This window comes from Leptopilina heterotoma, unplaced genomic scaffold (genome assembly GCF_015476425.1).
Source record: "Leptopilina heterotoma isolate Lh14 unplaced genomic scaffold, ASM1547642v1 Lhet_88, whole genome shotgun sequence".
NCBI lineage: Eukaryota > Metazoa > Arthropoda > Insecta > Hymenoptera > Figitidae > Leptopilina > Leptopilina heterotoma.
In genome coordinates, this window is record NW_025111191.1 from 1,435,477 (window position 1) to 1,448,515 (window position 13,039).

At 29.8% G+C, this 13,039-nt stretch overlaps 1 protein-coding gene across 7 annotated transcripts in view; it reads left to right on the forward strand.

Annotated features, from left to right (window-relative positions):
* Positions 1-13,039, forward strand: part of LOC122511604 (homeobox protein prospero) — a 198,420-nt gene that overhangs the window by 172,499 nt on the left and 12,882 nt on the right. For 6 of the 7 annotated variants that reach the window (XM_043626963.1, XM_043626966.1, XM_043626967.1 and 3 more), the window contains exon 6: positions 702-856. In XM_043626963.1, coding sequence (XP_043482898.1) covers positions 702-856 — 155 coding nt within the window. Of the gene's footprint in view, positions 1-696; positions 857-13,039 lie in introns of all 7 variants that reach the window. The other variant, XM_043626969.1, reaches the window with a different exon arrangement.

Sequence of the window (13,039 nt, forward strand, 5' to 3'; positions counted from 1 at the left end):
TGAATTAATTACCACTTCTGAATTAATTACCATTTCTGAATTAGTAGTTACGAATTAAATTTTGTTTCTAAATTAATTACTATTCTTGGATTAATATTTATTTTTGAATTAATAATTTCTGAATTTGGAATTTCGAATGAATTACTATTTCCGAATTAATTAGTATTTCTGAATTAATTTATATTTTTTAATTAGTATTTTTGAATTAATAATTTCTAAATTAGTATTTTTGAATTAATTTCTGGATTAATTACTATTTTTCAAAAAAAATAATTAGTATTTCTGGATTAACTACTATTTTTGAATTAATTGCAATTTTTAAATTAATTGGTATTTCTGAATTAGAATTTCCGAATTAAATACTATTTTCGTATTAATTACTATTTCTGGTTTAATTACTAATTTTTGAAATAATTACTATTTTTGAATTAATTTTTACTTTTGAATTACTATTCTTGGATTAATTATTATTTCTATTAATTTTTATTTTTGAATTTACTATTCTTGGATTAATTACTAATTAAAATTGCTAATTTTGAATTAATTTTTACTTTTGAATTACTATTTCTTGAATTAAAATTAGTATTTCTGAAATTAGAGACTCAGAATAAAATTTAAAATTATATTTAGTAAAATTGAAAATTATTCATTTAGCCGTAAGTTTCCTGTATTAGCAAATATTTCCCTTAACCACAGTGCACTCGTCGACGTTGACACCGATGCATCTCAGGAAGGCGAAACTGATGTTCTTCTGGGTGAGGTATCCGTCCTCGGCTGTCCTCAAAATGTACTTCCCCGACATCAAATTCAACAAAAATAACACCGCCCAGCTGGTCAAGTGGTTTTCCAATTTTCGGTGAGTGCCATTTTTTCTTTTTTACTATTTTCGTATTTTCTCTCCCGTCCTTCGAATTTTTCTCCTATTTCTGTATTTTTTCATCCTATTTCTGTATTTTTTCTCTCATTTTTCTATTTCCCTCCTATTCTTTTATTTTTTCTTCTATTTTTGTATTTTTTTGTTTTTTATTTCCTGTTCTGTACTTTTTTATCCTATTTTTGTATTTTTCCATCCTATTCTTGTATTTTTCATCCTTTCTTGTATTTTTTCTTCTATTTTTGTATTATTTTTTTGTTTTTTATTTCCTGTTCTGTACTTTTTCATTCTATTTTTGTATTTTTTTGTATTTTTTCATCCTATTCTTGTATTTTTCCTCTCATTCTTGCGTATTTTCTCCTATTTCTGTATTTTTTATCCCATTCTTGAATTTTTTCTTCTATTCTTGAATTATTTTTTCTATTTTTGTATTATTTTTCCTATTTTCGTATTTTTTTCTTTTTTTCCTCCTATTCGTGTATTATTTTTTCTATTTTCGTGTTTTTTTTCTCTTTTTTCATCATATTCTTGTATTTTTCCTCTCATTTTTGTATTTTTGTCCTACTTCTGTATATTTTTCTTCTTATTCTTCTATTTTTTCTCCTATTCTTGAATTATTTTTTTCTATTCTTGTATTTCTTTGTATTATTTTTCCTATTTTCCTACTTTTTTTCTTTTTTCCTCCTATTCCTGTATTATTTTTCCTATTTTCGCATTTTTTCTCTTTTTTCTCCTATTCTTGTATACTATTTTTCCTATTTTTGTATCTTTCTCATTTTCCCCCATTTTCAAACGTTTTTCTCTAAATATCCTTGTCACCAATGAATTTTTCTTCTTCTCCATTAAAAAACCAAATTTCCACCTGGATTCCAATTCAATTTTCCCTGGGAGAAAATTTACACTGATTTTTCTTTTTTTGATGAAAATTCGTCTCTTCCCGATTGTCTTTTTTTGGGGAGAAGGGGAGGAAGATGTTTGAAAATGTCGTGGCGAATTTCTATGGAAATTAGAACGTGTGTGCGGTTTTCGTTTTCAAATTGAAAACCACACCCTTTGGACAGAGAGAGAGAGGCGAACAAGGAGAGAACCCACGGGAGAATCTCAATGGGTGTGTCTGAATCTTAATTACCCTCCCCTGAGTAGTTGGGATAAGTAACGTGGCTACATATCGCGACAGGTAGTAGCAATCGGTTATGTTACCTACATATGACCACCAAGCCGCATTAGTCTGATTATAATTAGGCTGAGTACTTTCAGATCCAAGATATACAAAAATAGGAACCATTACACAGTCGTGTGTGACCTCAACTTTTCCTCCCATCTCCGTATTTGCATTTTTATTTTTCTTATAAACATAGAGTTCTCTTGGGCAAATTAAATCCCACGAAGAAAGTAGAAACGATGGCGAATAGAAAAAGAAAAAATTACTGTTAAATTTTTTCTTTTACTTTTTATGGAAGTAAAAAATTACAAATGTTTTTAAAAATTTGTAATTTTTATTTTCACTGTTTTGTATCTTTATCCGAATTTTGTAAAAATCGTCAAAGGAAGAAAAAAAGTGAAAAAAAAAATTTAAACTAATATTAAAAAAAAGAAGTAAAATTTTTTCGAAAGAGAAATAGAAGCAACCCTTGAAACCTGATTGCGAGGATTAATTGACAGGAGATTATATATTTGATGGATGATTAAATCAGATTTTTGAAATTGATTGAAGGATGAAAATTATTTTTGTCTTTGAAGAACATCAAACGAGAAAAAGAGAGAGAGAGAGTAAGGGGGGGGGGAAGAAGGAGTTAGGAATGATTTCTTGTCTTTTGTTTGAAGGTAATGACCGTCCGGTAGAAACGTCCCTTGTCATTTGAAAGCACGCTCGTTACCCTTCCAACCCCTTGTCGCCTTCCCTTGTTCCTTCAGCGGCTAATCACGTAAGGGTTTACCGTGGTTTTTCCTCGTCGTTTTCTAGCAGGCGTTGTCGAGCGTGCTCGATCTGATAGCCTAATGCACGGCTTCCTATGCGGAAATGCCTTCCAACATTATTCTATACGCCTTCCACTATTTTATACAAATGTGTGTGTTTGTGTTATACATTAGCGTTGTACTTTTTTGTCACGACAACATTCAAATTCATTTTCTCAAAAAAAAAGAAAAAAAATAGAAAATTATTAGTTATTAATATTAAATGCCTAATGGGGAAGAATTCTCATTCAATTTCCTTTCAATTTTTACTTAAAAACTTTATTTCACACGAAGTTTGTTTTGAAGGAGCAAAAAAAAGAAAGTTTTTTTTCACTTGTTTTCTTTAATGACGGACGTATTTTGTCTTGTCTTTGGAATTTCTTTTCGGGAAAAAAATGTCTCTTCCTGTTATGAAAAAGGAGGAGTGAAATTTATCTAGAGGTGTGATTAATTTCCTGCGTGTCAAGAAAATTGTTTTCTCAAGTCAACAAAAAAAAAAAAAAAAAAATAGTAAAAAAAGTAAGAAAAAAGTAAATTTTGATAAATAAATAAAGAAAAAGAAAGAAAAAAGTAAAAAGAAGTAAATTTTGATAAATAAATAAAATGAAATAAAAAAATAAAAAAATGTAAATGATTTTGAAAACTATTTCGGGAGTAAAATAAAATTTTCTAAAAGTTGCGAGTAAATTCGCAAAATAGGAAGAAAAAAAATTTAATTTCTGCTGAAAATCTGTTACGAGAGAAAATTTTTTACTGAAAGCTTTTTTTCACTTTGGAAATAAGCAAACTTCTAAAAAGCAAAATTGACTGAAAATTAACAAATTCATTCAAACAAAAAGTATTTTTTTAAAGCTTTCAGTTTCGGAGTAAATTTTACTAAAAGTAAATTTAATAATTTAAATAAAAATTGATTCATTTATTGAAAAATCGAAAGTAAAAGTCTATTAATTTATTTAAAAAATTAGAAAATAAAAATTTATGACAAATTAGAAAATAAAAATCTAATTTATTAAAAATTCGAAAATAAAAATCTAATTTATTAAAAATTCGAAAAGAGAAATCTAATTTATTAAAAATTCTAAAATAGAAATTTATTAATTTTATTGTTTCGTTGAAAAATTCTGGGAAAATTCAAAAATATTAATTTCTTAAAAATTAAAAAATAAAAATTATTAAAAAATCGAAAATAGAAATCTGTAAATTTATTTTTTTGTTGAAAAAGTCTGGGAAAATTAAAAAATATTAATTTATTAAAAATTTAGAAGAAAAATGCATTAATTTATCAAAAAGAAAATAATTTGGATAAAAAAACAAATTTTTCAAAAATAAGGAAAAAATTTATACATTTTTTTGACAGTAGCAAGGAAAAGATTTACAAAAGCCATATATAGAGATTTTTTCCAATGGAGAAAGGAGAAACTTTAAAGGATTATTTATTTCTTGTGTCATCTGCATATATGTATAGGTATAATGTTGAATATATATTATTGACAAGTTTCGTCGAATAAAGCCTTAGCGTTAGACGATTGGGGTCGTTGAGGATGGGGGTGGAAAGGAAAAAAAAGTGACAGAAGCTTCAACTGTGGTTAGTAGTTTATCAGATCTCACGACAGGACACGCGACTCAACTAAAATGATCATATCTTTTCGGATGGAAGAAAATTTTATGTCCTACGATAATCGACAATGGACGATCATACATACATATATGTATATGTGACATATTCTCTGCTTCGAGCAAATGAAAATTTCTTCTATTTCAATATTACTTTTGCCCTAATATTGTAATTTTACTTGGAATTTTTGCTTTTTTGTTTTGAATTGTACTTTTTGTTGAATAGTATTTTTAATATTGGATAGTATTTTTATTTTTGCTTAAAAATTACCTTCAGTTGAATATTGCCTTTATTAAAATAGTATTTTCGCTAAAATAGTATTTTTACTAAAATAGTATTTTCGCTAAAAAAGTATTTTTACTAAAATAGTATTTTTCCTAAAATAGAATTCTTTCTAAAATAGTATTTTTACTTGAATAGTATTTTTCCTAAAATAGAATTCTTTCTAAAATAGTATTTTTATTTGAATAGTATTTTTACTAAAATAGTATTTCAATCTAATTACTATTTTTAGTCAAGTAGTATTTTTACTTAGCTTGAAATTTACTTTTAGTCAAAATTTACATAAATAGTATTTTTTAGCTTGAAAAATACTTTTACTTAAATTTACTTAAATAGTATTTTTACTTAGCTTGAAAATTGCTTTTATTAAAATATTATTTTTACTAAAATACTATTTTTAATTAAATACTATTTATACTTTTCCTTAAAAATTACCTTTCGTTAAATATTACTTTTTCTTAGATACTATTTTTACTGAAATACTATTTTTATTCAAATACCATTGTAACTAAAATTCTATTGTAACGAAAATACTATTTTTACTCATATAGTATTTCTACTCAAATAGTATTTTTCCTCAGCTTGCAAATTACTTTTAGTTAAATATTTTTCTACTTAAATTGAATTTGCATTTAAAAATTACTTTTACTGAAGTACTATTTTTACTAAAATACTATTTTTACTTAGCTTGAAAATTACCTTTAAACCTTAGTTAAATATTTTTCGACTTAAATTTTGTTTGCACTTAAAAATTACTTAATTACTAAAATACTATTTTTACTTGCGCCTAAAAACTACTTTCAGTTAAAAATTACTTTACTTAGCTTGAAAATTACCTTTAAACCTTAGTTAAATATTTTTCGACTTAAATTTTGTTTGCACTTAAAAATTACTTACTTACTAAAATACTATTTTTACTTGCGCCTAAAAACTACTTTCAGTTAAAAATTACTTTCTTCGAAACATCGAAAATTTTCCCAAATTCTCATATTTATTCAGAAAATCCAATTATTTCCTCCCAATCTGATAAGAAAATTCTATCGAAAATTACCTAACAAATTAATATCGAAAAAAAATAATCATTTTCAATCACTCGATCAAAAATAGTCCCCCTCACAAAAATACAATAGACACTTTTTATCGATAAAAATAAACAGAAATATTTCGATGAAAAGAAAACCGAAATTTGAAAATTAAGAAAATTGTTCTGTCAATATAAATATAATAAAGAAATAAACTTATTATTGCCAGGAAGGGAATATTTATTATTATCATCATCGAAAGCCTATATCTATATGGAAGGGGTGGTGGTGGTGGTGTTGTTTCTTATCCTTCGAAAACGTTTTCTTATCGTTTTCATCGTTTCCTGGCATGAATATTACCCTGTAATGTCACATCGTAAGGGGTAGGCGTAATGACGAGGTAATTTTCTAAACACAAATTTCCTCTTTTCTGCTTATCTATATACTCAGTCGGACATACACACGTGACCGATCGTTAGTGTATATCCACACACTTCTTCTTTTTCTTTCCACCCAAAGTGAGACCTTCGTGTTTGCGACCACTGTAAAATGGATTACAACTATTCCTTGGAAATTATTTCATATTCTACGAATGTGGTCGATAATTTTATTTTTTTCCTTTTTCTTTATAATAAGAATTTGTTCCGATCGGGTGTCGCTGTTAATGGTTCTTCGTTTTTTTAAATAATTCAGAGTCTTTTTAACTAATTGTTTTTTCTGCAGATTTTTTCTGAGGATTTCAAATTGAGACAAGAAACGAATCAAAAATGTTGCTTCGCAACACTTTTTATTCGTTTTTTGTCTCAATTTGATATCATCAGGAAAAAGGGATTTTTTTCTCCTCTAGATTTATGCGTATAGACTTTTTTCGACCCTAAATTTCTTCACTTCTAGATTTTTTTCGCCTGTAAATTTACGCGTATAGACTTTTTTCGCCCCAAAATTTTTTCGCTTCTAGATTTTTTTCGCCTCTAGATTTTGTCGCTTCTAGATTTTTTTCGCCCCTAGGTTTTGACGCTTCTACCTTTTTCGTTCCTAGATTTACGCGTCTAGACTTTTTTCGCTTTTAGATTTTTTTCGCCTGTAAATTTTGTTGCTTCTACTTTTTTCGCTCCTAGATTTACGCGAATAGACTTTTTTCGCCCCTGAATTTTGTCGCTTCTAGATTCAAGTTAGCTGCTTATTTTGAATCAAGTAATTTTTTCCACCTGAAAGTGCGCCTTGAAAGTGTAAATTTCCTTTTTCTCGCGTGGGGAGGAAAATTGGTTTTTCCTTGCAAGCAGGCGTAGGCCCAGTTTGTCAAGCAAACATGCGAGAAGGCAAACTATACTCTCTCGCACAAGGGAAGGGAGAGTAAAAATAAAAAAAAGAGGACTGAAAAGTGAGCGTCCAATTAAAAAGCGACGTAGGCGGTTTACCGAAATCTTGACAACAAACGAGCCGAGAGGCAATCTCCACACACGGGCCGAGTGTGTTTTCTCCTAGGCGCGCCGCGGATGTTTTTTAATCCCACAAGATTGCAGTATGTAAGCACACACGTAGCACACACAACGGGGTGGCCGGAAAGGTGGAAAGGCATTATAAGCGAAGGGCCATTTAGCGTAAAGGCGCGCATAGACGCGACAGTCACGCGTGGATATTACCTGCCTCTTACATATTATGCCTCGAATATATGCTGGTCCGTCTGTCGAGAAGGCAAAAAAGAAAAAAAGGAAAAAAGAAGGAAAAATCTCGTGTGTGCTTTCAAGCACATACGTTTGGACAAGCTCTCTCTCTTTTCTCTCTCTCTCTCTTCCTTCTTTTATTCTCTTTCTCTCTCTTTCTTCTTTTATTGCCGAGAGATTTCTCTCTCTTTCTCTCTCTTTCTTCTTTTATTGCCGAGAGAGAAATTTCTCGGCAAGAGAGAGAGAGAAAAAGAAAATAAAAGAAGAAAGAAAGAGAGAGAAAGAGATAAATAGAGAAAAAACAGTAAAAGTGAGAGAGAGAGAGAGAAAATAAGGAAGAGAAAAACAGAGTAAGAGAGAGAGAAATAAGCCTACTAGAGAAAATTCGTGCCTTGAGGTGGGTTTTTAGGAGCGTACCTGTTTTTATCCGCACACGAGTATATATACAGCATCCACTAACACGAGGACCATTCACTTTACATGAGCCATTCTCTTCATACTCTGAAGAGCATGTGAGCTTCCGGACTCACTGCCGGAAGTCTCCAAGTGGGAGTCTTGTAATTATTATTCTCTCTCTCCTAATGTCCCCCTACTCTCTTTATACGATAGTTTTCCCATCATCTCGTCCTTTTTTTTTTATCCGAAATCTCATCCTTGATTACGCAAGAACGCGTCTGAAAAAAGGGTTTTTTCTCTCACAAGAGAATACTTCAACGAAGACGCCTGACGCACTTTCAAAAAAAGAGAAAAATCTCCTCCACGTCTGAGACATAGAGTAGCAATCCTCGTCTTTATTTCTCACGAGACCCTCGAAAAGAAAGCAGAGAGAGAGGGAAATACAGAAAAAGAGAGAAAATACAGAAAGGAGAAAAAAGACAGAGAAAAACAGAGAAAGAATAAAAGAGAGAGAGAGAGAGAGAAGAAAAAAGAAAGATAGAGAGAGAGAGGGAGAGAGAGAGAGAAAAGGGAGAGAAGATCCTGTGGCAAGTACGAAATGAGCAAGTACGAAATCCTTTGAGACAAAAGCTTTGAAATTTTACTCCCTGGAAGAGAAGAAAAGTAGTGGGTGGGAGAGTGAGAAAAGGGGTAGAAGAAGGATGTATCGCTCTTCCGCATTTCAAAATATATACATATACATCTATTTCCACTGATGAAAAGAAGAAAACTTTTTGGTCTTTGACTTTTCGGACCGCGTTCTTTATATATACTATATAGAGTTTTTCTTTTTTATCAAGCTCTCCTCCGCTTGTCGTTTGGTTTCCTTTTTTTTATTTTTAACTTGAAACTTACCTTCTCTGATGGTAAATCTCCGGTATCTCTTCTTCAAGGAATGAGAGAGGTAAAAGAAACTAAGAGCCCTCGATGTTTATACAAAAGAAAAGTCCTTTGCATTTATATATCAAGGCTCGCTCCTCCTCCTCCTGTGTAGGTGTAGAAAATATGTATATACATTTTTCGCGCATGTATGTGCTCATCTCGAGAAACTTCTTAATTAAAAACTCACTGCACTGCACAATGGAGTGCCAACTCTTTGAGCCGACCGAGATTGCCGCACAGGTAAATCTCATCCTCCTCGTTTCTTTTTCTTAAGATATCTCACGTAGTCGATGGAAAATTGGTTATTTTCTTTTGGTATACAGTAAAGTATTTGTCTTATTTTTAATTATTTGTTAGGAATTGTAATATTTTCGCTTTTTTCTAACAATTAAAATATGTTCCGTATTTCTATTCCTTTAATTAAATTACTGGGAATATGAAAAATAATTTAAGGAAAAATTTTTACGAGTAGAAAACAATTACCGGATTTTAAATAATAATTGTGATTCCCTTGGAATAAATTTCACTCAGTTCGAATAAAAATTGTTGGATTCAAATTAATTACGTTCCCAGTGAAAATTTGGAAACAAAATTTCGAAAGAAATACAAAAAATATAAGAAATAGAAAACAAGTGCGTAAAAAAAGAAATGCCCCCTTAATTAGAATATGTTTCTTAGGGCGTAATTTTGATTATCCAGAAATCCGTGCGTAAATATAGATAATTAGTACGACGGGTACTGGACTTGAAATGCAAATTAAAAAAAAATCAATTGATTTTGACCCTTTTTTTCTTTTTTTGCTCATAAATATATAGAAACGTTATAACGGGAAGATTTTTTAACAAGAGAAAAAGTCCACTTTAAGTTGGAGGCGAATGATGAAGCAATGTGCCCCATGAGGCGAGGCAAAACCCTACACGTTGGTTCTGCGCGTAAACGGCAGTCACTTAATTAAAAATTACTTAATTACGTTCTTGGCACTAATTAGTGGCGCTTGACTCTTTTTCTCTCTCTCTCTCTTTCTCAATTCTTTTTCTCTTTCTCTCTCTTGGTCGTACAACTCAACTACGTTGCAAACCCTTCCGTCCTCTTTTTTTTCCCTCCTCTCTCCTCGCCCACGCGTATTCCTTTTCCTCGCTCTCAAAACCCCTCTCGTCCGTTATGACGGGCTTTACCTTCAACTTTCCTACAGTTTTTCTTTCTCTTGTTTTTCAAGCAACAGCGAAAATTTTTTTTTTTTAACTTGTGTCTTATGTGGCTACAATATTTTTTCTCCTGTTGTTAGAAAAGGATTCTTATTATTATTATTACTCGTCAAGCAAACTTTGTATTCTTGTGTTCTTAAAAATTCATCTTCTTAATTTCTGAGAAATTTTATTCTTTCGGGGAAATTTACACTCTTGTGTGTATAGTGGTTATGACTAGACTTGTGTGTTCAAGTTTCAAAAAAAAAAAAAAAATTGAGAGTTTTTTTTACGTCTTAATTAAATGCATTTTTCTTCTTCTGGTTTTTGCATTTTTTACTTGATGCAAATTATATTTGGCAGCAGTCAATTTTTCTTTGTAAATTTTTTTTAATTGGAGCAAATTGTAAGGAAATAGAAATTCGAAGCAATGAAAAATTGGAACCAAATTGAAAATTCGAGCCAAATAAACATTGGAACCAAATAAAAATTAGGACCAAATAGAAATTAGGACCAAATAGAAATTGGAACCAAATAAAAATTGGGACAAAAAAAAATTTGAACCAAATATAAATTGCAACCATATAAAAATTAAAAGCAAATAAAAATTGAACCAGAATAAAAATTTGAACCAAATAAAAATGGAAACAGAATAAAACTTTGAACCAAATAAAAATGCGAAGCATATAAAAATTAGAGTCAAATAAAAATTGCAGCAGAATAGAAATTAGAACCAAATAAAAAGTTGAACCAAATAAAAATTGAAACCAAATAAAAATTGAACCAGAACAAAAATTTGAAACAAATAAAAATTGAACCAGAAGACAAATTTGAACCATATAAAAATTAGAACCAAATAAAAATTAGAGCAGAATAAAACTTAGAACCAAAAAAATAACCATTTTCTCAAAATTCAAATTCCTAATTAGAAATAATAAACAAAAAAAATTGTTAATAACAGAAGAAGAAAATAATTAAAGAAATATAGGGGGGGGGGAGAGATGGTTTGACTTGATAGCCAATCCCGGAAGGCAAATGCAAGTACAGGGAGAGGGGGAAGGGGGGGGGGGGTTCTTGCTGTCGCAGCAACATCTCATGCAACAGCGTTCCTTTTCCAATTTTTTGATAATGAACACAAGTACGAGAAACAACGGGTATTGGTCGGACGAGAGACAATACGATGGCCGCAGGGCTATCGCGGGAGGAACAGAGTATATATACGAGACTTTATATATAGGGATGAGAATTTTTCGAAAGAGGAACTCTCTTTCTCGCTTTTACGACTCGAGCAAAAGAGGAGACACAGCGAGAGCAACCTGAAAGGGGAAAAGGCGGAGTATTACCGCACAGGATTCAGCGACTTTAGGGGGATGTAAGCATCGCCGTTGCAAGGCTAATCCCGCGCTATGAGCTCCTACTTGCAGTACTTGGTACACTCAGTTTCAAATAGCTATTCAGCCACCCCAATATATATATACATATATATCTCTTGAAAATTCATTATTTTCCAAACTAGTTTTTTACTAATGTTCCTTAGTTTTTTTTTGTTTTCTTGTATTTTTTTGTATTTTATTTTTTTCGATTTCTTGTATTTTTTTTTTTGTATTTTTTTCCTTCTTGTATTTTTATTATTTCGTGTCTTATTATTTACTTTCCGTTATTTTTCACTTTTTAGTATTCTACACTTTTCAGTATTCTTCGCTTTTCAGTATTCTTCACTTTTTAGTATTCTACACTTTTCAGTATTCTTCACTTTTCATTTTTCAATATTACTTTTCAAAACGTTCTTCATTTTTTTCTTCGTATATTACTCACTTTATGCAAATTTTTTTAATTGTTTAATTTTAGTATTCTCAACTTTTTCTGTATTATTCAATAATATTGGCCAAATAGTTTTTCAAAATGTTCTCCATTTTTTTCCTCTCCTGAGTTTTTACGCTAAATTTAAAGAGAAAAGAAAAAATTTTGAGAATATTTTCAAAAACTGTTTGACGAATATTGAGAAATGAAGAATACTGAAAGTGAAGAATACTAAAAAAGTGAAAAGTATAGAAAAGTAAATAATAAAAAACGAAGCAATAAAAATATTAAAAAAGCGAAAAAAATGGAGAACAAAAATACAAGTAAATAAAAAGATGGAGAACATTTTGAAAAACTATTTTGCAAATAAAAATTCAAAAGTGAAGAATACTAAAAAGTGTAGAATAATAAAAAGTGAAGAATATCATAAAGTGAATATTAATATTTGTATATTTTAATAATTCAACAAAATAAAAAGTAATAAAAAGTACAAAAAGACGAAAAAAATAGAGAACAAAAAATTGAAGAAAAGTTACAAAATGGAGAACATTTTAAACTATTTAACGAATTTTATTGAAAAAGGAAGAATAGTGAAAAGTGTGAAATAAAGAAGGAAGAATACGAAAAAATTGATAATAAGATACAAAGTAATAAAAGTACAAGAAAGGGAAAAAATGGAGAACAAAAAGTACAAGAAAGGAGCAAAAATGGAGAACAAAAAATACAAGAAAGGTACAAAAATAAAGAACAAAAAATACAAGAGAGTAAAAAAATGAAGAACAAAAAATACAAGAAAGGAACAAAAATAAAGAACAAAAAATACAAGAGAGTAAAAAAATGGAGAACAAAAAGTATAAAAAGAAGAAAAAGTATTTAATCCCCCCCCTCCCCCGCTTTCAATTTTTCAATACTATCAATTTTTCACTGCTATCAATTTTTCCCCCGAAACTTAATCAAATTTAAAAATAATAAACACTGCGCACGCGGATATTAATACCAAAAAAAAAAAGAAATAAAAAAAAATTAATGTTTTGCCATAAAAAAAAACTTTCCAGAAAAAAACCCCCTCCCCCCACACCCCCTCTATATACTCTCGAGCGCAGATTTTGATTATATTTTCATTTTCAAGCGATAGTTAACGACTCTTTTTGTGAACAAAAAAATTGACGAGCTCATTAATCCGACTAGAATTTTTTTTTTATACCTAAAAGATTTTTGCCCAAAAAAAAAAAAATGTATTTTCTTTAGTCTAATGCGTAAAAAACGTTAGGGAGACAGTCAATCGGCTTTGCGAAAAAATGTTGGAATGATAATATTTCAGTGTC